General features: G+C 44.9%; 2 protein-coding genes and 1 long non-coding RNA gene across 3 annotated transcripts; 2 read left to right on the forward strand and 1 right to left on the reverse strand.

Annotated features, from left to right (window-relative positions):
* The first annotated feature begins 11 nt into the window (after nt 1–11).
* LOC148821551 (nuclear body protein SP140-like protein) lies at nt 12–3,523 on the forward strand. Its single transcript, XM_088930967.1, has 5 exons — nt 12–163; nt 537–645; nt 965–1,036; nt 1,644–1,787; nt 2,059–3,523. The coding sequence occupies exons 2-5, from the start codon at nt 628–630 to the stop codon at nt 2,167–2,169; spliced, it is 345 nt and encodes a 114-aa protein (XP_088787093.1). The 5' UTR covers nt 12–163; nt 537–627; the 3' UTR covers nt 2,170–3,523.
* Nucleotides 3,458–26,333, reverse strand: LOC148821552 (GTPase IMAP family member 7-like). Its single transcript, XM_088930918.1, has 5 exons — nt 26,312–26,333; nt 7,683–7,770; nt 7,168–7,446; nt 6,796–6,846; nt 3,458–6,481 (listed from the first exon to the last, which is right to left on the reverse strand). Exons 3-5 carry the CDS (start codon nt 7,184–7,186, stop codon nt 5,589–5,591), a joined length of 963 nt encoding a protein of 320 aa, XP_088787044.1. The 5' UTR covers nt 7,187–7,446; nt 7,683–7,770; nt 26,312–26,333; the 3' UTR covers nt 3,458–5,588.
* LOC148821553 (uncharacterized) lies at nt 9,431–10,300 on the forward strand. The gene is made up of 2 exons (XR_016093927.1): nt 9,431–9,462; nt 9,505–10,300. It is a non-coding gene; the product is annotated as an uncharacterized LOC148821553 (long non-coding RNA).
* Nucleotides 26,334–26,991: the final 658 nt, after the last annotated feature.

Genomic DNA, 26,991 nt, shown 5'->3' on the forward strand with positions numbered 1-26,991 from the left:
GGGTCTGAACGCAGCGCCTGATTCTGTCGCCTCTGCAGAAAGACCAACCGGATGAGTGCAAATCCTGTGGTCAGGGCCGGGACCTCCTCTGCTGCGACCAGTGTTTTCGGCTTTTCCACGGCGAATGTCACCTGCCGCCCCTCCCCGGACAGGCGGATCCACAGTGAGTGAGAAATAAAGACAGACAGGCGAAACGTGGCACCCTGCCACAGTCACACCAGCGCAGAATTTTCCTTGATGAACATTTGCTTGGTCTTTGTCAGGGTGGCATGGTGGCGCAGTCGTTCATAGTGATACCTCGCTGGACGCTGGGCTCACTTGTGTGTGTGTGTGTGTGTGTGTGTGTGTGTGTGTGTGTCCTATCCAGGGTGTACCCTGCCTTGTGCCCGTTGCTTGCTGGGATAGACTCTGGCTCCCCCGTCACCCTGATTTTGTAGAAGTGGTTAAATAAATGCACCAGAATAAGGGGGAGAACATGAAAGAAAAATATCAACCACTGTTCTCTGTTTAAAATGACATAACGTACTGTGTTGCAGGGCAGAATGGATCTGCACACTGTGTGAGTTCAGCAGAACCCTGGAGCTCCTGCCTGGGATCCACAGCAGGTCGGAGGTGCTGGGGCTGGAGATGCAGAGCCAGCAGGCGGTACGGCTCGTGTCCTGATCCTACTGCACACGGCTCGACGGATCTTTCACACTGATTGTACTGGCGCCTGGTTCCTGTGATCAAGGATCTGATATCACTTCCTAGAGTGAAAGTCTTTCCAAATTACAATATAACTCATGATAGTTACTGTAGATGGGATTTAAGTTATCATTACAATAATCATATAGTTATCCCCAGTTATTATTTCCAAATCCAGGACTTGGTATTGGCAGGTAGCCAATGACAAAAAGCACACATTTTGAAATCTGTTTGAAATCTGACATTCATGCTGATCTCTTTTTCCTTTTTTTTTTTGCAGAAATGTGTGTATCTTCTCCTCAGACTGTACTGCAAGCAAAACAGTGGCCCTTTCACTAAAAATCCCAGCAGTGTAAGTAGCATCTACTGCTGTTAACTCCCAGCTGTTGAGTCTCTCAGTCCACAGTTTTAAAAAATGCTGATTGCGACACCCAAAGGATGCAGTAAAGTAAACAGACAGGTACAATGGGAATTACAGGGCATTACTTTAAGTAAAGGTATCAGTATGTAAAAGTAATATTTTTTAACTGTTATACATGGGGAAAAGCAGAATAAGGGGTAGTTAATCACATTACGTAAACACGTAATTATAATTACAATGGGAATTACATTAATTCAAGTGCACACATTACTTTAATAAGATATCAGAATATAAGGGTTATAATTTTATACATTTTACCGTGCTGGATAAAGGATATTATGGATAAATTATTATAATGAGAAGTAAATTACATCACAGAAGCCCACAGCATGTACTTACACAGACAGATATACAGGTCTGATGACTGTATAAAAGCCATTGTAACATACCAGCCTGTACAAGACAAAACTGTGTTTAAAATCACAAATGCTATGCGATTTCACAATGCATTGATAGATCTGAAAGCGAAAGTTGAATCTGAATCTGTAATTTATCATTTTTGGTTTGATTTTAGTTTCATCCCTTTGTTTTTCTTAAGCTCAAGAGATACTGTGAGATCATCAAGCGCCCCATGTGGCTGGATAAAGTCAAGGAGAAGCTCCTGGAGCAGAAGTACCAGCAGGTGGGCCAGTTCGTCCAGGACGTCCGGCTCATCTTCCAGAACTGTGTCCAGTACAACAAGGTGAGAACCTGGGACGGTCTAGAGTTCTTCTTCTCTGAGCAAAACAACATGGCACTGTGGAACTAATGGAGATCTGTGTAAAAGGTAGAGAGATGAGGGCCCGTCTATGAAGATAAACAGAGATCAGAGCAGCTGCTCTCTCTGCAGTGTCGATCCTACAGAGATCAGAGCGGCAGCTCTCTCTACAGTATGAACAGGAACAGAGATCCAGGGGGAGGGGGCAGACGTGTGTGTACTTCTGTTTTTGTTCTGATGGCTTGTTTCCCATTAGAAATACTTCTACAAGAGAATGGGGAAAGAGCTCGGGAGGTTCTTCGAGAGGCAGTTCGAACACGTGTTCAACATCGGCTACGAAGACCAGAAGCCCTGGCAGCCACAATGAGGGCGATGTGAAAAGATCGCAGTCGCTGTGGTTTATAGTGCAGCCCGGAGGACATTCTGTACACCTGCTCCCCAGGATCCACAGCTTTCCTCAAGCCAATAAGAGACCTAGGAGGAGATTTTAATATTGTGCCTTATTATAATTTAGACGGTAAACGCAAAAGGATCATTTTATTGGGGAGTCGAAAGAACTGGAAAATTGTGTATGGGATTGCTTGTAACCGATATCTGGAGATGTTTGAATTCTGGAGTAAGAACTGTTTCATGGTGTTATCCAGATTTGTCAAAACAGTCAAGAACTGATTTGTTGCTGGTATGAAAACTCTCACTCCAGATGTCGATATGAGTTGTGCAGTTCTGACGGACCACAAAGGGATTGCTTTGACAATTTGTACATCTGATGTGTGGTGAGCGTTCTGGTGCACTATGGCTGCCGTCGCATCATCCAGGTGGGGCTGCACACTGGTGGTGGTGGAGGGGATCCCCATTACCTGTAAAGCGCTTTGAGTGGAGGGTCCAGAAAAGCGCTATAGAAGTGTTAGCAATTATCTAGTCCTGTGAAACCTAAAAACACAAGTTTCTGGAAATTTAATAGGAACTTCCTGGAAAATGCTTAATTTCTAAAGGATAGTAGTTTAAATTGTGATAAAGTTGTTCAATAATGCTTTTATCAGAACAATCTGTTTGCAGTAATCAGAAAATTATTAAATCTAAAATAGTCAACTCACTATTAAAATTAGTAAAGGGCTAGCCAATTCTAACAGGAAGAAAGAAGAGGATATTGTTAAAGTTACTGTAAGTGATCTTATTTGCTAGAAGAGCTGTATTAAGAAAAAGTAAAGGCAGTATAAGTAAGATCGAGGAGATGAGAAAAATAGTTTTAGAGCTTAGAAAAAAAGAATTCAGAATATAAATTGATCAGTAAGTTAAATATTAATTGGTATAATTAAAACATGATAGTTTTACATGTTGCGGACTAGAACATAAATTTAAATTCAAATGCTTGGATTTTTTTGGCTTTGGTCACTACACTTCAGAAAGTTGACAATGGATGCAGGAACTCAGGAAGACTATTCAAAGGGACGTTTCAGAGATGTGCGATTAGAGGCATCGACAAGGAGGTCTAATACCACCTTTTCTGGTTTTATTAGTAACTCAGACTTTGGCTCTTCATATCTATAGTGGCACTGTGAAAGGTATAAACATTTCAGGTAGAGAAATTAAAAAAATTCAGCAAGCAGATAATACTACCGTTTTTCTTAAGGACAGAAGAGAGCTGTATGATGCAGTTGAAGGTTTAAATTTGTTTTAATGTTTCAGGTTTATTTTTAAAATAAAAAAATGTGAACTATTTACTCAAAGACTCTGATTTAGGAACAACTGATAATAGACCTCTAGAGAAAGTGGCACGATACCCAGGTATAAGAATTTGTAAATATCAAGAAGGAAGAGGTAGGTGGAATTTTACACCCATTATAAAGAAAACAAAAAAAGATTCCATTCTCAAAATACACAGAAATATCTGCAGGAATGTAAAGATTCCCAGTTACAAATTTAAGTCTGTTCCTGGTGGAATGCAACATTTTGAAACAGATTTTTTTATTTTACATTACTAAGAAAGTAGCAGTTTTAGTCACATTTTTGTCAGGCAGTTTAAATTGTATAATGAAACACAAAGGTTTTACTTCACTTTTAAAATGAATTAAGTAGTTTGTTTCTTTTTAGTCTTGGAATATTAAGTTTAGTCTTGCTTAATTTAAAATTACGACTGCTATAATGGGATAGGCTTATAGCTGTGGCAACTTTTAACTTACCGTGTTAAACAAGAAACATGAGCATAAAGCAGATTACATATCTTAACTGTCAATAAACTGTCTTTATTGCTAAAGTCTAAATCAATATCTGACTTTATTCACAGAAAGGGAAAATCTACCATCATCAGGGCATGCAGGGACATTAGTGCTATATACATCTGCAAAACAGGGAAAAGATTACCTCGACATCCAAAACAGAGATTTTCTTTTTAAAAAAATGAAAGAATACCCCTACTCCTGTTACTAGTACTAACACTACTCCACATGTTTTGAAAAAGGCTAAAGTGATTTAAAGATTCAGGTCGTGTCCTGGTCTCTGTGCCTCGCAGTTAAGATGCTGTTTGAAATCACTGCCATTCAGGTTTTCTTTGATGAGAGGGGAGTGTGGGGCTCAGACACGCCCACAAGGCGGTCACATGAGAGGGGAGTGCAGGGCTTGGACACGCACACAGGGGAGGCACATGAGAGGGGACAGCGGGTCCTACAGGGGGAACGACACTGTGTCACACTCCCACACGCCTGCCATGGTTATCGGAAATTAGATGGGATTAAAACCCTGTCCGGGAATATCGAGGAGGCTGGTTCTAACAGTCGTTCATGTTTTCTTGATTAAAAACCATTTTATTATCAGTTACTTATTATTCATCTTCAGTAAAGTTTTACAAGCCCGTGTTGTCTATTAGGTACTGCTAGACTCCAGATCTTTTACTTCCACCTGAAAGCATGGAATACTACATGAATTCCTTGTGTCTCTGCTGCTTTTCTTTCTCTAATCAAAGTGCCCTAGTTTTTTTCTATAATCTATTTCAGTGTATGAACAATGCAATTTATCTGGGCGTCGATGAATTACACCGCAATAAGGATTCACAGGTGTGGAAAAGACTGGATGGAAATGAAGGACTGATAAAAAAAGAGTGGCACACCCCGATCTTTATGATTCTCACACAGGAGCAGGGCTGAGGCCCTAGGATTATACCTGTTACGGCCAGACAAAGGAAATGCACCAACGGTGAACCTCACGTGACAAAATTCATTTCCATATGAGTTTAAGCGAAACAGGTAATTTCATCACGACTTATTTACCCAAACAAAAATTCAAAGCCATTTAGTCATCACTGTCATTATGGATTCATTTCCTGAACATTTAGTCATTGACTTAAATGAAAAGAAAAACAGGCCTTTGAAGAACATTTTCGACCACATGAACACTGGGGCAAATCAGTACTAATTTCGCACATGTATGGCTAAAGCACAAGCTATCCCACAAGCTATCCCACACTCTTACAGGAAACAGTAAGCACTGTTCAGTAAGGATGAAAATGTCCAACAAGATGCTGCTATGTAAAGTCACTCTCATATTACTCAGTAAAGTACTTAGTACTTAGTATATTACTTTGTAAAGTAAAGATTAAGATTATAAATGCAGGGTGTTTTGACAGAGATCTCAGATGTCCACAGCAGCACTGGAGACAGAACAGACCCAGTATTATGCTGCTCAGACCTGTGCTGTGAAGACTGGTCCACAATGCCCTCAGCTGAAGTCTTACACCACCTCCTGCCAGAGTCCCTCTCTCGCTTCCAGGGGCTGGAGGAAGACCTCAGAAACTCAGTGCACAATGCACTTCTCCTCCCAATTTTTTTTCCACAAATGTTTAAGTTCAATCTTTATTTCTCCTTTTTCCCTGGTGCTCTTTATTTTCTCCTCATAAAGTTCTCTGATCTTCTTGTTTTTGGCTTCCAGCTCTTCCCTCATTCTCTCTTGAACCTGTTCTTGTGAACTAATCTGTTTGTTGTATTTGGCCTGTAGCTCCGCCCCTATCTTGCGCAGTTGCTGATCGTATTCCTGCCTCAGCTCCTCTTCCCTCTTCCTGATCATGGCCTCCACCTCCTGGTACATCTCGTTAGTGTAGCAGTCTCCTCCGTTGGCCTGCACCATGTCCTCGATTTTGCGGATCAGCTCGGTGACCTGTGCGCGGTTGTCCATCCTCTCGTTGTCGAAGACGTGGTAGCGGTTTCCACACCTCTCCACCACCTCCTTCAGCCCCTCGCCCGCGCCCTCAATGAACTCTCCGATCGGCTTTGCTCCCAGCCTGTCCCCTCCAGTGAACAGGACCATGGTGTAGTCCACTGCCTTCTCTCCGAAGATGTCCTGGATCTTCTCCACTGCAGCTCTCTCCTCCTCAGAGAAATGGCCGAGCTGGATCACCAGGAGGAAGGCGTGGGCTCCTGGGGCCGACAGCGCGATGCACTCCACAAGCTTGCTTCTGATTTCTCGATTGGAGAAATGTGTGTCAAACACTCCAGGGGTGTCGACTACAGCAACGTGCTGATTCCTGACAGCAACTCTCCTCCTGCAACACTCCTTAGTCACAGAAGCAGCAAGAGGTTTGACCTCAAACTCCTCTCTGCCCAGGAGGGTGTTTCCTGATGCGCTCTTCCCTGCTCCTGTCCTGCCCATCAGCACGATCCTCAGCTCATCCGTTATCCGCAGGCCAGACACTGCGACCGAAACACAGTCATTCTAAAAGTGGGTAAAACCATCAGCAGAATTCAGGAGTAACTGCAGGACTCGGAAACAAGCAGAAACAACAACAGGAGCTACTTCCCCCTCTGTTTCAAGACCTTATAAGCATCTTCTATACATTAACATACAGCTGGAAGAAACAGCCCATCTCATCGACAGTAGTCAAGATGTGGCTGTAATCTTCAACCCTTGCTGGAAGCACCAATTGAAATAAATCATCTACAGTAGAGCTGAGGTTCACAGTTAAAAAGTTAATAGTATTTATATATTGACAGTATTAAATACTCACTGTCTGGGGGCTCTGCCAAGCTGTTTCTTCTCTGCTGGCCATCTTTCTTTGCTGAGAAAGAAGACACACATTCATCCGTCAGATTAACCCAGAACTTCCTTGCCGTGTCAATCATTTTAACTCGCTCGGTCAAACCGAAACCGAAAGTACCTTAGCTAAGACCCTGTCACGCACAGTATAATAGTGGTAAAAACAGCGTTACAAAATCAGAAAAAAGACTCCGCTTTCGTTTAACAAACTAGGCGATGAAAGAAAAATAAACAGTTTATTAGTGCTGGACCGTTGAAATAACTGACCCCAAGCAGTCATGGCGTTTTAAAACCAAAACCGTGACCTGAATATTTCACTCGGATCGGGAAAGTAAACACTCACAGAAATCGGTCTCAGCCATCTCCGCCTCCACGAACCTTGAGTCCCGAGTTACCGGTGTGATATTTCACCTGGGGAGACTATTCTTCCTCCTTCCAGGTACTTACTACAATCTTTCATATTCGAACACAGATACCGAAAACAAGTTTTACCCCTCCCGTACTCTCTGGACTGCTCAGCACTGTAATGGCGGCGGAAGAGGCTACAACAACACCGGAAGTTGTATCGCGCATGTCCACAATGGTGACGTCATGTGCTTTTTTTCCTCCCCTAAGGACGGAGCTGAAAAGAAAATTGTTGAAATTTTCGCTTAAAAAGGTGCCCAACAGAACCAGAGCGGCACAGAAGCAACAAGGAAGGCCACAAGAGAAACACATATCGGAAAGGGATTTAGAGTCATACAGCAAAATTAAGTAGTAGATGGGTGGAGTGAATAATTAAACATTCAGAGCTGTTTGTTTTTTTAGTACTTATACGTAGTAATAATAATAATAATAATAATAATAATAATTGCTTACATTTATATAGCGCTTTTCTGGACACTCCACTCAAAGCGCTTTACAGGTAATGGGGATCCCCTCCACCACCACCAGTGTGCAGCCCCACCTGGATACGTAGGCCTAGTAAGAAGGGCTGTGACAATTCACTCCCGGAATCGCATTTCATCCTCAAAGGTTTGATTCAAATCAGCCGACCTGAAGTGAATCCCACAGTCTCCAATCGAGAGCCCAGCACCGTCTTTACAGGCAGTGGCAAGCCCAAACAAACACCACAGCCCTTTCCACATCAGACCAGAGCCTCCCTGTCCTGTGGGGGAAGTTCACACACTGCACCTACATATGAGCCTCCCGACACTCCCTGTGTGCTGGCTGGGTCAGGGTTCAGGTCTTTCTGCAGATTCTAGTGTAAATCCTAGATGAGCACGCCGACACCTCCCCATGAAGACCTCAATCCCTCCCAGGAATCTCTTCTTCAGGAATCACAGCAGAATCTGCAGCAGAGTGGAGAAAACAGGTGTCTTCGCTCTGAACTGAGTTAATATGAGGGCTGAGAATAAGAGGTCCTAGTTCTCACAACTTCACTCGGTAGCCCGTATATTCCTAACGCTGTGCGCTGTCTCCCTCCTGTGGACAGACTGTGTAACTTCAGCCAGTGCCGCACGTCACATTGCAAGCGCTGAAGGGACCGCAGGACAGGAGCTGTGTTGCACTTTTCAGTTTTGCTGAGACACGGATCCGAAAAGCAGACTGAACCCACACACAACGCCACACACACGGGTCCACACACACAGCTCCACACGCACGGGTCCACACACGCACAGCTCCACAAACACGGGTCCACACACACACAGCTCCACAAACACGGGTCCACACACACAGCTCCACACACACGGGTCCACACACGGCTCCACACACACAGGTCCGTGGAGACCGGGACGACAAAAAAGGTCACGAGCAGGCAATTCACCGCAACAGCAGAGCAGCTGCAGCAGCGATGGGAGCAGTGAAGGGAGCAGTGATGGGAGCAGTGATGGGAGCTGTAGCAGGAGCAGTGATGGGAGCAGTGATGGGAGCTGTAGCAGGAGCAGTGATGGGAGCAGTAATGGGAGCAGTGAAGGGAGCAGTGATGGGAGCTGTAGCAGGAGCAGTGATGGGAGCAGCGATGGGAGCCGTGATGGGAGCAGCGATGGGAGCAGCGATGGGAGCAGGGTTGGGAGCAGTGAAGGGAGCTGTAGCAGGAGCAGTGATGGGAGCAGCGATGGGAGCAGTGAAGGGAGCAGTGATGGGAGCAGGGTTGGGAGCAGTGAAGGGAGCTGTAGCAGGAGCAGTGATGGGAGCTGTGATGGGAGCAGTGAAGGGAGCTGTAGCAGGAGCAGTGATGGGAGCTGTGAAAGGAGCAGTGATGGGAGCAGATCGATAGATCTGAAAGCGAAAGTTGAATCTGAATCTGTAATTTATCATTTTTGGTTTGATTTTAGTTTCATCCCTTTGTTTTTCTTAAGCTCAAGAGATACTGTGAGATCATCAAGCGCCCCATGTGGCTGGATAAAGTCAAGGAGAAGCTCCTGGAGCAGAAGTACCAGCAGGTGGGCCAGTCCGTCCAGGACGTCCGGCTCATCTTCCAGAACTGTGTCCAGTACAACAAGGTGAGAATTTGGGACGGTCTAGAGTTCTTCTTCCCTGAGCAAAACAACATGGCACTGTGGAACTAATGGAGATCTGTGTAAAAGGTAGAGAGATGAGGGCCCGTCTATGAAGATAGACTGGCTGCTCTCTCTACAGTGTCGATCCTACAGAGGTCAGAGCAGCTGCTCTCTCTACAGTATTGATCACTCCAGAGATCAGAGCAGCTGCTCTCTCTACAGTATTGATCACTCCAGAGATCAGAGCAGCTGCTCTCTCTACAGTGTCGATCCTACAGAGGTCAGAGCAGCTGCTCTCTCTACAGTATGAACAGGAACAGAGATCCAGGGGGAGGGGGCAGACGTGTGTGTACTTCTGTTTTTGTTCTGATGGCTTGTTTCCCATTAGAAATACTTTTACAAGAGAATGGGGAAAGAGCTCGGGAGGTTCTTCGAGAGGCAGTTCGAACACGTGTTCAACATCGGCTACGAAGACCAGAAGCCCTGGCAGCCACAATGAGGGCGATGTGAAAAGATCGCAGTCGCTGTGGTTTATAGTGCAGCCTGGAGGACATTCTGTACACCTGCTCCCCAGGATCCACAGCTTTCCTCAAGCCAATAAGAGACCCAGCTCTCTCTAAATCAGAAGCAGTTATTCTCAGCTGTGGCCTGCACACGTACAGAGAATCGCCTTTATCTGCCCTGGCCGTGTCTGCAGTGAGGAAGGAGGGACAGGGCAGCAGGACTGAGGCTCAGCAGAGTTTACTGTCCTGTAATGGTTAACGGGTCTTTCAAAATACAGCTGAAAAGAAAAAGGTTTCTGAAAAAGAGTTTTTGATGTACATTCTGTAGATGTGGAATAGGTACAAATTAGATCATATAACTTACAATGCACAGCTGTGTGTGTCCCTTATATGGCAGAAACCTACAGCCAGTTTTAAATTGGTGTAGCAACTGACCCCTCAACTTAACCAACAACCTGCTCAAGCTGTAAATTGGGCTTACAGACAGGGATCTGAATCTAGCATATATGTGAAGAAAATAAGACAAACTTCTGCATAAAAAACATACATTTATTTCAGTTACAGCTCCCCTGAGTTTAAAAATCAATGAATTTAAAAAACAATCTAATATTACTTCATGAATGCATAGATAAATTTCCCATCCCTCAGTCCCCGATACTGTGGCGAGAGTGTGGGCATCCCTCCTCTCCCTCTTCTCTCCCTGTTGTTCTTCACCCTTGATTTCACTTGACAGGGAAGAAACAGAAGATAAAGACATGTTAGAAAGCAAAAACTCAACCCTGCCCACACAACACTCCACCATGTTCCCTTGGGACCCTGCAGCAAAGTCCTCGACAGCGTCGTGGTCCTCTTCAGCTGATGTACTGTACTATACTTGGGCTTGATTACGATACGCTGTAGCTAAAACTGCTTTTTGCAGTGTCAGAATCATCAGCGATGAGAGGCAGAAAGGGGTTTTCTAGTGTCTCAGAACCCAGGCCCTCCGAATTGCTGGGACTTTGGGAAGCTGGCTGATGTCCACCAGTGGTGAGATGAAAACACCTCTGAACTTTTCCTTACAGACCAGCTGTGGGAGTTCCACAAGCACAAAGTTTCCAGTGCCACACAGATGGTCTAGGGCACATCGCACACAACACTCTGACCAGGAGCTTATCTCATGCACGCTGCTTCAGACTCCAATCCTTTCTCAATACAACCTACTGCTTTCAATTGTATGGATCAGAATGGTAGCACTGGACCAGTACAGTTACAACACTGGTATTTGTATTGTAATCATGTGGGCAGCCCTTGAGCAAAAACCCAGAGAGGTGCCCCTTTGCAGGTCCGTGTTTCCCCCCATGCCACTCCAGTCTGGACTAAGTCTGGTTCAAGCGTCTGTTACCGTTGTGAGAGTAACAATTCTGCAACTCCGTTCCTCTGTTTGCCCAGGAGGGCAGCGGTTGATTTTGCTTTTAATGCCAGTATCTTCTGTGCATTTGAGTGATCAGGATCAGACTCTAATCAGAACAGTTGCAGTTGTAGCCTTAAAAGGGGAACACTAGCAAGCCACTGCACGTTCTTACAAAGAGGCTTTAACTAGCACATCTCAATATTCCATTGCTGTGTCTAAATATAAAGTTTTATAATTAATAACAACAACAACAATATTTTAACCACATGATACTATTTCCTGGTACTAGTGAAGGCAACTGACCGACTTACAATCACCCTGGCTGCCAGGGACTCATGGAATTACATCAATCGCCCTTTCCTCAGCCACGGCCCAGCCTGTGGGTCCCGGACCTGCTGCAAAACGTCTCAGCTGTAATCAAAGGATTTGCAGAAGTACACTGTTGTCCCTCCTTCATACAACCGTCAGACGTCCCAGCTCAGATCCTTCACAAAAGCCAGTCCTGCTACAGTCGTTTTCACCAGCCCTGATTCCCCCTGGGAGGGAGGCTCTTACTATAAGAAGGCAGATCAACTTACTACACCATGCAGTCTGTTTCTAATTACAATCAAATTAACTCAGAATCCAACCTCTTTTTCCTGTGGGGATCCCACTGTGATTCCAACTGAAGGATTGGTTTAAAGGGGACGTGCAAGGCTATTTTTATACATGGAGTTTATTTAATAAGAGTTCGGGAGGGATGACAACAACCACGCTCAATCATCCCCAGCCTGTCAGCGATTAGCAATCACTCCCTTCGTCCTTCTCCACCGAACACTATAAATACCAACTGCGCTGAAGTCCACATTCTGCAATCATCGCCCGCCTCACCACGAATCCAGCTCTCCTTCCTCCGCGGCGAATTCTCTAAGCAGCCCCTGCCTCATACGTGAACGTTACCACCGCAGTCGCCTTTACTCCGGTTTCTCCCACCATTACAGACCTGACGCCGCGATCTGAAGGCTTGCGACAGTCCAGTTAAAAGAAACGTTTCCAAATTTTCCGGCGCCCTCCGCTGACACCACCCGCACAGGCGTTCACTGTCTCCCACCCAGCCGTCGCCCTTGGCCTCCATCTTACACAGCCTCTCCAGGGAGCCCTGCTCACCACTCATGACAGCCACCACTACGTCCTGCCCCAGGGCGAACACTGGGAGAGTACCCAGCCTCCTCTCTAAACTCTGGCACTACTGCAGGGCCCCCCAGGCCCCCACATCAAAGGCCACCCCTTTCCCAAGACCAGGACCCGCCATTCCCAACCCATCCGTTCGAAACACCTAGCATCTGAACATCCAGATACTTCTCCTGTTAAAACAAAACGGGCTGCTCTCGGCAAACGCGCACTCACTGCCATGTTTGCAAATCCCCGGCGTTCAATTCAGCCCTGGGTTCCCGTTTCTGCTGCTACTGCGGCCACCTCCTCGGCCCTGGGTCTGTCCAGCGTCCTACCTCCGGCCCAGTCAGCAGCCGTCACGAGTCTAGTCTGTTCGGCCGCGCCACTACCGGCACCACCTCTTTAGTGTCCATACAGGCAAGTCCCATGTCTCGCGTCTCTGTCTCGACTTGTTTTTTCTCTCGCCCTTTCCGCCGCTGGTACCACCTCATCAACAGGTAAGTCCTTCGTCCCATGTCCCCATCTCATCTCTGTCCTTTCAATCCCCACCCCCCTCCATGTCCAATCTGCTCCTCCTTCGTTCGCTTCCCCATCCATGGTATCCAGTTCGGGCTCCATGTTCATTTCTCCTGCCAGTCGCCCTATGTTTCACGTCCCTGTCTCATCTCCTCTTTACCCCTCTCCCCCTGTCCAGCCTCAGTCTCATCCCTTCTGTCCTCTGCTCCTACCAAAGCCACCCTCCTCGACGTCCGCACAGGTAAGTCCCTTGCCTCATTCCCCCATCTCATGCGCGTTTTATCCCCGGAATCCGATCCGATCCGATCCCAGGCCCATTTCTCTTCCTCTCATCCTCAGTGGCTGCTGCCACCACCTCTTGGCCCTGGGTCCACCCAGCCTCCTACCTCTGCCTACCCAACAAACGCCCCTCGACTCAAGTCTCTATCCCCGACGTCCAATCCAGAACTGGGATCATTTCTCCCACTCCACACCGCTACCTCTTGGATCCAGAACTGCTCTCACTTCACGTAACATCCACACACGTAAATGCCATGAGCTACAGTACCACAGCTGGAGTCTGGAGCTATCCAAAAATGCCTAGCTGCCCGGAGGGGGGGCATCCATTGGGCCGGGACCCCCGGACAAGCCTCCACACTTTCTTCAAGCCTGCCACTCCATCCGTCCAGGAAACCCTCATCAAAGTTAACGGGTAGAAAAGGCCTAGTTGCTTCTGTCAACCTCCATCTCTCCTTCTGACCACCGCACGCATCAAGTGCAGGAGTCTTCAATTTCCATTGCTGCTTTTGGGGGTCACAATTACAAACACAGGCCAGCATCCATCCAGATAACACCGGTACCACTAACCCATTCCAATAATAGCAGCGATTTCCTTTCCCATCTACGAAGAGCCTACATGGTTTCTCATCATTTAGACCCTGCGCTCGTTTGAATTCCCTTCCATCAACACCTCAACGCGTACTCATAATAAGCGACTCGCCTACGCCAACAGAAGCCCACTTCCCTACAGTAAACCACAACACAGTTGTACCGCTGCCACAACCCAGATCACACCTTCTCTCCTTCTTCAGGCCCGTCCAAACTCTGCATTGGTGGTTTGGGGTCCCGCTTGCATCTTTTTGGGGGTCCTGGCCTCCTCGTCCTATGGCCAGGAGGTCGGCCCTCAGCCAAGCGGGTTAAGCCAAACATTCGCTCCACAGTAGTTCGTTACGCTTTGATTTTGGGCGTTGTCATTCCTCATGAACTCAGGTTTAGAAAGGATCAGCATTGATGAGAGCATTTCAAATCACAATGACAGTAAAATGTGCTCAGTAACGTATAAATCCTCCAATTTACATCACAAAATAGACTCACTTTCCAGGTCTGCGTAGCGCCATGTTCTGTGAATCAGAATGAGGCAACACAACTTCTGGTGAGGTGAAGCGTGACACTGGAAACAAGCAGGCTTGTGACTCCCTCTCTTTTAATCCAATAGAAATATTGCTCTCGACTTTGAGACGGTTTTGCTGACAATTACTACTCACTTATTAACTCTACATGCAGATCATGTTGGAACAGTTCTGCAGGGAAATATCTGCTGCACAACCAGGAAATTTAGTACTTATTGGCTCATCCATCACATCACACCGGTCTATTACAGTGACTAGTGAGCAGAAAGGGCTTCATCAAGTTGCAGTTCATGGGAACTCTTGCTCTTGCCTGTGGCAACACCACTGGTTTGCGAAACCATGGCGACTTCCAGTACTTTCACAAAGTTCACGATTGATTCAGATTTTGTCAAATTTTTCTATACTGTCAATGAATTTATTTTGTTACTAACATTAAATTACTGGTCTGAGAAATTGGGACTGGGAATTAGAAATTGGGATTGGTTCCTTTTGAGGAGCAGGAATAACCAGAATATAACTCAAATTGAAACAATGGCCAAAAGGAAAACCTTATTTCAACGTCTAAAGTCCCTCAAAATACAGGTGAAGAGAAAACGCTTCTCTGAAAAGCAGTGTGTGCTGCATATATATGCACACAAGACATATAGTAACTTTCATTTCTTGTCAGTTGCTAACCTACCACCTCATGGAAACCTCAAGGTCACCATTGGTAAATGTTAGTTTCGTTGAGGTCAGAAAGCACAAACATTTTCTATTGAATTCAATGTAACAAACTGACACCTTGTCTTAACTTGGTATAAATCCAAAAAAACATGGTAAATTTCTGCAAAAAGAAAACGTTTCTTCAACTACTGCATATATGATTTTATAAGAGCAATCTAATATTACTTTCCTAATGCAAAGATTAATTTCCCATCCTTCAATGTCCTCATAGTGACCAGTGCTCACTGTGTGTCCAGTGGACTGGTTTAACACACTGGTTTATATGTCCTCATAGTGACCAGTGCTCACTGTGTGTCCAGTGGACTGGTTGTACACACTGGTCTATCTGTCCTCATAGTGACCAGTGCTCACTGTGTGTCCAGTGGACTGGATTACCATAATGATCTATATTTTGTCACCCTAACCAGGGCTCACTGTGTTGTAATACAGACTCAGTCTGTCTCAATGACACATAATAGTATCATAGAGCATCAGAGACTGACAAGGACGAACAGGAGCTTGCAGGATGGCAGCCTTCCCTGTCTGCACCATCTTACCACATCAGCAGCTTTAAGTTCCTGGGAGTTAACATCTCAGAGGATTTAACCTGGACCCACCACACCAACACCGTGGTCAAGACAGCACAGCAGCGTCTGTTCTCTCTCCGCAGGCTAAAGAAGTTCGGCATGCCGTCACATATCCAGGCCAGCTTCTACAGGTGCACTATTGAGAGGATCCTGAGTGGCTGCATCACTGCCTGGTGTGGGAGCTGCTCCGCACAGGATCTCAAGTACTGCAGAGGGTGGTGAAGTCAGCGCAGCTCATCACCAGCTGTGAGCTACCAAACATCCAGGAGATCTACTCAGCTAGATGTCTGAAGAAGGCCAGGTCCATTCTCAAGGACCCCAGTCATCCCAGTCACAAACTGTTTTCCCTCCTACCGTCAGGTTAACAGTACCAAAGCATTCGGTCCAAGTCCAACAGACTACGGAACAGCTTCTACCTCCAGGCAATAAGACTGCTAAACAGCCAACCTGCAGCTCCTTAGCAAATCACCTGTAATGGCTACACGGACATACAGTTTTCACTGTATTCAGCATAACTGCACTACTATATATTGCACACACCATGGACACATAGCAGCTCGACTCACATTGAGTTTTATTCAATTTAAAAAATGTAACCTCAATTTTGTGATTTTTTTGTGTTTTTGTGATTTTTGTGATTTTTGTGATTCTTGTAATTTTTGTGAGTTTGCAGAAAAAGACATTTCATTGCCAGCAACTACTGCTGCACGCCGTGTTGCTGTGCATTTGATAAATATACTTTGATTTGATTTGATTTGAGACTGAACACACATAATGAGAAACAAGAAAGCTCTGCAACTGTATAGGGCTCACTGGACAACTTTTGCAAGGTGATGAAAATTAAAATCTCAAACTGACCTGTCAGGTAGTGTGAGCAGCTGTATCCAGAGCAGGAGCTGGTTCACTGGAGGCTCCTGTAATATCCTAAACCTGACTGACACTGGAAGTGCTAACAGACACACAGCACTGTGACACTGAGAGAAAACTGGTCCTGAGGATGTTTTCCACTCTGACACTGAAGACACAGATAACAGAGCCTGGCCAGCCCTCACCTGACACCCCAGACTGTCGCTCCCCCAGGACACTGCCTGAATTGTGCAGGAATAATACTTCACCTTTTACACATCACACCCCAAACTACACAACCCTGAGCAGCAAGCACACAGCTAGAAAAGCACAGTTTCACACATCTGTACCTCAGTGTTTAATACTAATAATATCACACATCACACAGGGACAGGACAGCACAACACTCATGTCAACAGAACTTACATCAGACTGCAGGGTGGACGGAGCAGGACCATGTGAAAGAGAGAGAGAGAAAAATACAGGTTAGAGCACAACCCAACTGGACCACGTCTGTGTGTTCTACTGTAGAGACTCCCTCTGTCCTGATGACACAGTGGAGTGGGGATTATATAGGACCAGGGACTGAGCTCAGGGCAGCAGCTCCTCTCTCTCACTGAATGAGAGACCATGAAGACAATGTCTCTGTTACAGCTTTAGGTGACTTAGAAGTCACCTAAAGCTCTTAGATTTTAGATAAGGTTTTTGACACTGAGGAGAGTAAATACTTCTACTTTCAAAGGAGAGAGGATGTTTGCTGAGGTTTGGGGGTCCTTTGAGAAGAAACAACAGTAAAGTTTTTTTATAATGTAGCTTTGTGTGTTGTGTTTTGTGTCTTCTGTACTTTATTGTAATAAATACTTGATTTAACCAAGTGTGTCTGGATTATTAGTCCACTCAAGAAAGCTGTGCCAGAGAATAAAGAATTCACCTGCCTCAAGTTATACCAGCCGCTTCAGTATATGGTTAGAAATCAAGTACATGTTGGGGGTTTTGAATAATTATTTCATTTATTGACTCAACCGCTTGGTCAACTGCTGAGTTTTGTAACCCCCGATTTGTAACAGCTGGTGTCAGTATGGGAATCTCTGCTTCAAACAGTTTTGTACTATAGGAGTGATAATTTACAGAGGTAGATTTTATATTTGAGAAACAGTTCACTTTTAATTTACAATGGCATTAACACAGGATCATCCAACCATTGTAAGATGACCAGGGGAAGGGTCATCCAGGACAGGTATTTTAGGAACGACCTGCTCAATACACTCGACTTAGACCTGAGCAAGATGGCCGCCAAGAAAAACCAGCTGACCCGCATATGGAAAGGGCCTATTCCGAAAAACAATGAGACACAGATGTGTCTCATCAGGAAACAAAATACAAATGCCCCAGAAGCGGTGGACCGAAGCAGAAGCTTGTGAGATGAATGTATTTTGGATGAGATAGAGGAATCGGCTTGGTGTTACGAAAGGATTGAAGAATTACGGTTTACGGATTGTGGCTTGGATATGGCACGGATTTTTGTTACTTTACGGACTTTGGAACTCGGATAGAACAAGGATTGAGAGAACGGATCACGGGCTGGATTTGGAAGATAAACGGACCGGCAAAACAGAGTAAAACCTCACGGAAATTAAGAAAGAAGAGTGTGGTGTGAGTAATTTATCTCCGTTACGTAAACCTTTCCCCCGGAGACACCACACCATGTTTCTGCAGATTATGAGTGCATTGCAAAAAGAGCTAGAAATTAAATGAGATAATTGGTGTTCACAACTGGCAGGAGGTTAACACCGGAAAAGCACACTCTTTCTTTTCTTTGGATGATCAAGTGTCAGGGCTAGAACTGTCCACAGTGGAAAGTTCTACTGCACAAAAGACTGCAGACAGCGATCCACCACTCGAGACAGAGTCACACAGCTACCAGCTCTACAGCAGCAGCCCTCTACAACCAAAGGGACAGAAACACCTGAGAGTGAGTCTCAGCTTCCTGCTCCTCCTCCTGGCTTCCACAATCTGCCTGAGACTGAAGAGCCCCAGCAGTGCTGACTGTGGCAGTGTCAGTAGCATAAGCTCTGGGGTCCCTATGTCCCCAGCTAGCAGCCATATCACCCTGCAACTCACAACTGGCAGCCCACTGAAGCTCAGCAGGTGTGAGCCTGGTCAGTACCTGGATGGGAGACCTCCTGGGAAAAACTAAGGCTGCTGCTGGGAGAGGTGTTAGTGGGGCCAGCAGGGGGTGCTCACCCTGCGGTCCATGTGGGTCCTAATGCCCCAGTATAGCGAGGGGGACACTATACTGTAAACAGGCGCCGTCCTTCGGATGAGACGTAAAACCGAGGTCCTGACTCTCTGTGGTCATTAAAAATCCCAGGGCGTTTCTCAAAAAGAGTAGGGGTGTAACCCCGGCGTCCTGGCCAAATTTCCCGTTGGCCCTTACCAATCATGGCCTCCTAATAATCCCCCTCTATGAATTGGCTTCATCACTCTGCTCTCCTTCCCACTGATAGCTGGTGTGTGGGGAGCGTTCTGGTGCACTATGGCTGCCGTCGCATCATCCAGGTGGGGCTGCACACTGGTGGTGGAGGGGATCCCCATTACCTGTAAAGCGCTTTGAGTGGCGTGTCCAGAAAAGCGCTATATAAGTGTAAGCAATTATTATTATTATTATGCCGACAGCAGTGACCTGCAAGCAGCCTGTGTCACTTCCAAACCACAGCCCTTTTGACACCCTGGCTACAAATGAGGACTGGGTGAGTGGTGATCCACTTAAAAAGCAGAGTAGCAGCTCTGAAATCTGTGCTGCCAATTTACTTAATGTCTGCAACAGTAGCACACAGTTTTCTGCCTGCAGCACCAACAAACTCTTTGTCTCCCCCCATTGTTCTGTCTGCATCAATGACACATACAGCATAAAGGGTCGCTCAGCTTCCCCAGACAAGCCTTGCCAGGTATTGGGGAGCCTGGACCTCATCTCTGAACCACCCCCTCACTGCAGCAGAAGCACAGGCAGGACAAAGCATCCGTCTTGTCTCCAGATAGCATCTGCCTCACTGCCATTTCTCCCATGTACAATGTCGGCACTGATTCAGGCCAGAGCAGCATCACTCCCGGTAACCCAGTGCTGCTGAGGAAAACTGGACCTTCTCATCTAGCTTATTTTGATTAGGGGAGTGTTTTTTTTATAATGAGTAATGGACACCTCTGTTTGTCTTTACTGAGTTGAAAAGGCCGTGGTCTATTGCAAACAGTTTTGGTCTGTCACTGAACAGGGTTAGTGAGGCACCAGAAATTTATGAGCGACACTTGTGGGATTAATCGGCTCTCGGAAGTGGAGGCTGAAATCTGTGTGTATTGCATAAATAAGGTTGACTTCCACCGTTCAGTACAGTCTTGTTGGGTCCACTTGGGGAACTTTTATGCAAAGTTTTTATTCTTGATTTGCAAAGACCACTAGCCAAAAATCAAAATATCAGACAGAGTGATTGTCCTAATGTTGCTGATTGGACATAAACTTATAATTAAGGGAAATCAAGTTGGAAAAACACTATAAGCTTTGTCAGTAAAGTCCTTTAACTTGGGGGATTTAAAATTGGAAGTCTTGAAATATACTCCAGGTAAAAGCAGAAATCTGCTACCTTTCCTTCACCCCGTTAACGACCTCTCGACTCCATAAGGTCACTTGATGAAACCAATTATTGGGGACAATTTTTTAAGAGGGGGGTATTGTTATGGCTATAGGTGACTTAGAAGTGTCTCCTAGATTTTAGATAAAGTTTGTGACTCTGGGAAGAGTGAATACTTCTATCTTAAAACCCGTACCACACGTAACTACCCACAAGCCACTGCATTGTACCGCGGTACATGATTGGCTGGCCAAAATGACCAACAGGGGCACTTGTGGTGCATTGATAAGATCAGATCAGATCACTTTGTTGGCCCTATACAATTTCTTGCATTAGGTCTTTTCACAGACCCCAGCTTGCTCACCGTGAGACACACAGGGAGAGAAGCTGGGGGTCAGAGTGCAGGGTCAGCCATTGTACAGCGCCCCTGGAGCAGTTGGGGTTAAGGGCCTTGCTCAGGGGCCCAAAGGAGTAGGATTCCTCTGCCGGCTGCGGGATTTGAACCGGCAACCTTCCAGCACCCAGCACAGATCCTGAGCCACAGAGCCACCGCTCCGCTCCATTGGTCATCTTATTCCGCTTGGTATGAAATATTTATATGGAATTTTACAACTAAAGTGAAATTGTAGTAGCTGAGTATAAAAAGAAGAGGAGCATAACACATCTAATGGTCATAAACGATATTAATTTCGAAACATAAACATATTATGTAAACTGTATATGGCTGGTATTAAAGAAAAAATACACACCAGTATTCTACTTTCTTCCTAAACATTTTAAGTATCAAAGTCTTGCATGTGGTTATTTTAGAAACGTTTTTACGTGCTCCTTCTGACTATATACTTTGTGAAAGGTCCTAATGTTTTAACCTGTTCTGTGGATACGCTCGTTATCGGAGTAAACAAAAGCATACTTTTAGAATTTGATTAATAGGGAATATAATATGGAATCGCATATCTAAAGAAATTAATAACAATGTTATAATTATATTAATGTACTGTAGCTCAAATGATCACAGTAGTACACTGTCTTTGGATATGTCTGCTTCAGTTTCCCTTTTTTCCACGTCATTACGTCTGTGGCGTGATGGCTTAAGCCTTATATGCCTGGGGTCTGCGGTTCAAGCCCTGCTGTTGCCATGAGTTTTCTTTTAACAAAAAGTTCTTTGAAAAACTAAAACAGCAAATATTAAGGACACTATATTGATATTTTTTATATTTCTAAATATCACAACATGTTCGGAGTTAAGTCATTTATTAATAACGAATAATTTCAAGCTGCTGCTACTACTGTCGTTATTACAGATAATAAATATTATCGACACTATATTGAATTTGTTGGTATTTCAAAATATCACAAAACGTTCAAAGTTAAGTGAGTTAAGTGATTACCATTTTCCATGAATACTTGCGCTCGTTATCGCAGCAAAAGAAACTCAAACTATTTAAACTATGCGACACTTATCATTCAACAAGAGCACAAAATATCACTATCACATGTTTACACTGTTAACTGTGCAGGAAAGGGTGAATTAAAGAAGTCATGTCAAGTACAATAATTCGGTGATCAATAATAACAGTTGTAGGACAAGAAACAAAAGATAGTGAAGACTTAAGCTTTTTAAGGCTAAAACTAAAATTCAGTCTACAAATTAAGGCAAATGAAAATTAAGGACGTTAAAGTGCTAGAGGTATATATCTTTTTTTTCTCAAATTAAAAAAATCGTTTGCCCAGCCTAAGGGGGTGGGGGGGGGGGGTCTGCTCTTATTGACAGCTGACACTCCTCCATACACTTAAGTGAAAAATTAATAACGCCAATGAAAATGTCATATTTACAATTTGTTGAAAAAAAAAGTAAAGTTCTCTAAAGCTTTCTCAGTCAAGTTTGATAATTCACTCAGGGAGCTGTGTAAGCATGCGTAGGCAGCAAAAGATCAGCTAAAGAGGGAAGAAAACGCTTTCAGAGCAAACAATGTTTCAGGTGTGAAGAATACAGATCACCAACTCAATTGCAGCCTAAACCTGTCCCCACACACCCTGCCCCCACTGCGATTAGAATATACACAAAGCACTGAAAACTTTACAGTAGATGATCAGGTGTTTCGCAGACATAGACATAGTATGTAATTCAGGCTTTATGAAGTCACACCTGGGATTCGATTAATTCAAAATAAGTTTAAAAAAAAACTGCACCAGGTACTAACTAGATCTTGTTTATATTGAAGTAATATCACTGGGCAGTGTTGGACGGTGCACTATTTTGTCAGCAACCTGCTAATCTGCTTAACACCTGTAGGAAACATTATTTTATTTCTGTACAGAATGTGTGTTACGTTTACAAAATTAAAGTGTTTCAAATGTTTAATTAAGAAGTAAAAATAAGTAACAGCTTACACAAAGACTCAAATTGCAGTATGGAAAAACGAGTGTTAAGAAAAAACAGGACATTTGATTGCTGGTTACCTTATATTTATTTTAAAAGATGAAATAAAAAATAAGATACAATGACGTGTTCCTGCCTAACTCAAATATTGCCTGACTTTAAAAGCTGTAAAAAATGGTTTAGTTAGCAGAAAGTAACCTTGCTCTTACAAGTGGCTCTGTTAAGCAGAGTTTGTGTTACCACAACACAACTTTGTCAGTGAAAAAACGACCACGTGCACTTTTCCTCCCCCGCCTATATTCTCATGTACGAGTAGAATAGGCAAGCCTTCCAATGAAAGACAGGTTCCTTTCGCCCAAGACTGGCAGGAAACGGTCAAAACTCACCACACCCAGACTGTTAACTCGATGAACCATTTTGACACGTTCCGTTTAACTACATTGCTGTCGATATTGTAGCAACAGACAAAATTACACGCTTGGAGTTTGTAACGTAGGGCGCTCTGTCAAAATGTAAATTACAGTATATGTAAATATTTTATGATATGTCTTTGTTGTAAATGTCTGTAATATGTCTGTAGATTTTTTTTGTTTTGTTTCATGTTAATTTTATGATAGTATAATAGAGAGTTTCTCTGGCCAGGCTGTGGTCACTGAGCCTGTACTTTGTCAGGGTCTGTTTCTGTTCGTTATTTTTTATCTTGGTCAAATATTCGGCTAGTGTGTATTGTCTGTTTAGGGTTCTGTAGCATTCCAGTTTATGTGGTGTTTGTGTGTGTGTGTGTCCCAGTGTGTGAGATATTGCTGTGTGATCTGTGCTGTGATGTGCTTGAGTCTGAGTTGTGGTGCTCTAGCAGTGCTGTCCTGAGGCTGGTTGTGTGTTGTGTGTGTTGTGCTGTGATGTGCTTGAGTCTGAGTTGTGGTGCTCTAGCAGTGCTGTCCTGAGGCTGGTTGTGTGTTGTGTGTGTTGTGCTGTGATGTGCTTGAGTCTGAGTTGTGGTGCTCTAGCAGTGCTGTCCTGAGGCTGGTTGTGTGTTGTGTGTGTTGTGCTGTGATGTGCTTGAGTCTGAGTTGTGGTGCTCTAGCAGTGCTGTCCTGAGGCTGGTTGTGTGCTGTGTGTGTTGTGCTGTGATGTGCTTGAGTCTGAGTTGTGGTGCTCTAGCAGTGCTGTCCTGAGGCTGGTTGTGTGTTGTGCTGTGATGTGCTTGAGTCTGAGTTGTGGTGCTCTAGCAGTGCTGTCCTGAGGCTGGTTGTGTGTTGTGTGTGTTGTGCTGTGATGTGCTTGAGTCTGAGTTGTGGTGCTCTAGCAGTGCTGTCCTGAGGCTGGTTGTGTGTTGTGTGTGTTGTGCTGTGATGTGGTTGAGTCTGAGTTGTGGTGCTCTAGCAGTGCTGTCCTGAGGCTGGTTGTGTGTTGTGTGTGTTGTGCTGTGATGTGCTTGAGTCTGAGTTGTGGTGCTCTAGCAGTGCTGTCCTGAGGCTGGTTGTGTGTTGTGTGTGTTGTGCTGTGATGTGCTTGAGTCTGAGTTGTGGTGCTCTAGCAGTGCTGTCCTGAGGCTGGTTGTGTGTTGTGTGTGTTGTGCTGTGATGTGCTTGAGTCTGAGTTGTGGTGCTCTAGCAGTGCTGTCCTGAGGCTGGTTGTGTGTTGTGTGTGTTGTGCTGTGATGTGGTGGAGTCTGGGTTGTGGTGCTCTAGCAGTGCTGTCCTGAGGCTGGTTGTGTGTTGTGTGTGTTGTGCTGTGATGTGCTTGAGTCTGAGTTGTGGTGCTCTAGCAGTGCTGTCCTGAGGCTGGTTGTGTGTTGTGTGTGTTGTGCTGTGATGTGCTTGAGTCTGAGTTGTGGTGCTCTAGCAGTGCTGTCCTGAGGCTGACTGGTGTCTGTGTGGCTCGGGCCAGTTGGCTGTGCCGAAAAATAAAAGCACCGTTTTTCAGTAAAAGTGATTCAAACACACGGTGCCCGTCCTCGCTGAACCCGGAAATACTACACTATATATTTCTAAATAGCACCTATGCGGGTTGTTCGCACAAACTCGTATTGAGCAGTATTTCTTGCATTGTGAATGTACTGTATGTACACAGCGGTCCTGCAGGGTGTAGGGCACAAACCCACGTGAGCCCGAAAGCACTACATTATTAATTATATCCTCCGTGTCGCATTAACTTTGGAATGTTTTTTTTACAAGTGTAAAAAGAGGTGATACACAACATATCTCCTCTATAACTCTTCAGTTTACAGAGAAATTCCACCAGAGCCTCACAACATTGTCCAATAATACTCTTCTTGTGTTTAATTTTTAGTTAAGCAGGATTTTAGCAACAGACCATTAAAAAAACAGGATTCACCTTTTTCTGTCTCTTTTCTCACCCGCTGCCACTTGGGTACAGAATGGTTAAAAATGGGAACAGGTCAGACAGGCAGAGGGAAGGGTGAGCTGTGAAACTGTTACCTGTCCTGGATAAAGCGGTTAGAAAATAGGTGGATTTACACCTGTGAAAAGTGTTCCAGTTTTATTGCGATACAGAAGACATTATTCATAAATAATCTTGGATGGTCTGTAAACTGAAAATCTATAGAGGAGACACGTTGAGTTTTGCCTCTTTTTACACTTGGAAGAACATTCCAATGTTAATGCGACACTGAAGATATTATTAATAACCTTTTAGATCTGAAGCTGTTAACTCTACTTCAGACCTGCACACCTGCATGTCAAGATCATGGACCTTGTTACAAAGAAAGTGGAATACAGTAATCAGCTGGGGCCTCAAACCTGGGGCTCCAACGTCACTGCCAGCTGAGCTAAAGGGAGATCTCCCCTCAGCCCAGCTGAATAGGACCCCGCTCTTCACAGGGAAGGGCGGTGACGTCACTGCGGTGGTAAGCCGGCTCGCACAACCTGCAATGTCGGCTGTATGCGTTACAATATATTTAGATCTTTAAATTAATATTGTTATTAATTTCTTTAGATACGCGATTCTATATTTAATAATTACACTTATATAACGCTTTTCTGGACACTCCACTCAAAGCGCTTTATAAGTAATGGGGATCCCCTACACCACCCCCAATGTGGAGCTCCACCTGGATTATGTGACAGCAGCCTAGTGTGCCAGAACGCTCACCACACACCAGCTCTCAGTGGGGAGGAGAGCAGAGTAATGAAGCCAATTCATAGATGAGGATTACTTCATATTTAAGTAATCGTTTTCCTTATGTTCAAATATCTAATAAGTACTACTTCATCAATGTCACCAGTTCAATTTGGGGTACCACAGGGATCAGTGCTGGGACCAATATTGTTCTCTCTCTACATGCTGCTGCTAGGCAAGATAATACAAAAACATAATATTAACTTTCATTTATATGCCAAGAAAACTGGTCTTGCAGGCTGCAGGGTGGACAGAGCAGGACCATGTGAAAGAGAGAGAGAAATACAGGTTAGAGCACAACCCAACTGGACCACGTCTGTGTGTTCTGCTGTAGAGACTCCCTCTGTCCTGATGACACAGTGGAGTGGGGATTATATAGGACCAGGGACTGAGCTCAGGGCAGCAGCTCCTCTCTCTTACTGAATGAGTGACCATCAAGACAATGACTCCTACTTGCTATAATCACAAACTAGACAAGTACTGATCACCTCTCAATTAAAACAGCTCACAATGACTAACGAATAAGGACAGAAGTATATAGAAACATTGTTTAATCCCAGCTCATACATGTTGCAGTTTGCTCTGCTCTGTTCCCAAAAAGAAAAAAACTTCCCAGCAGGGAGGGGGGAGTAATTAGAACATTTCCTGTGAGATGAGACGAAACATTCAGCAAGTAATAATTAATAATAATAAGAATTTCTTACACTTATATAGCGCTTTTCTGGACACTCCACTCAAAGCGCCCCTCCACCACCACCAATGTGCAGCCCCACCTGGATGATGCGACGGCAGCCATAGTGCACCAGAACGCTCACCACACATCAGCCATCAGTGGGGAGGAGAGCAGAGTAATGAAGCCAATTCATAGAGGGGGATTATTAGGAGGCCATGATTGGTAAGGGCCAATTGGAAATTTTGGCCAGTACACCGGGGTTACACCCCTACTCTTTTTCGAGAAGCGCCCTGGGATTTTTAATGACCACAGAGAGTCAGGACCTCGGTTTTACGTCTCATCCGAAGGACAGCGCCTGTTTACAGTCTAGTGTCCCCATCACTATACTGGGGCATAGGACCCACATGGACCGCAGGGTGAGCGCCCCCTGCTGGCCCCACTAACACCTCTTCCAGCAGCAGCCTTAGTTGTACACTCTCTCTAAGCATATAAGATTCATGGTCAGCACCAATCCTTGTCTATCGTCTTAATGAACCTCGAGATAAAGGAGATTTGTCTAAATAAATTAAATGAACTGGAGGAAAAAACTAGAGAAAACTATATGGCTCTTTAACCATCTATTCCCAAAGATTGAAAAACAAAGTCTGACAACACCAGCCTGTCAGGTAGTGTGAGCAGCTGTATCCAGAGCAGGAGCTGGTTCACTGGAGGCTCCTGTAACATCCTAAACCTGACTGACACTGGAAGTGCTAACAGACACACAGCACTGTGACACTGAGA

Source organism: Atractosteus spatula, chromosome 13 (genome assembly GCF_055471065.1).
Source record: "Atractosteus spatula isolate fAtrSpa1 chromosome 13, fAtrSpa1.hap1, whole genome shotgun sequence".
NCBI classification, from domain to species: domain Eukaryota; kingdom Metazoa; phylum Chordata; class Actinopteri; order Semionotiformes; family Lepisosteidae; genus Atractosteus; species Atractosteus spatula.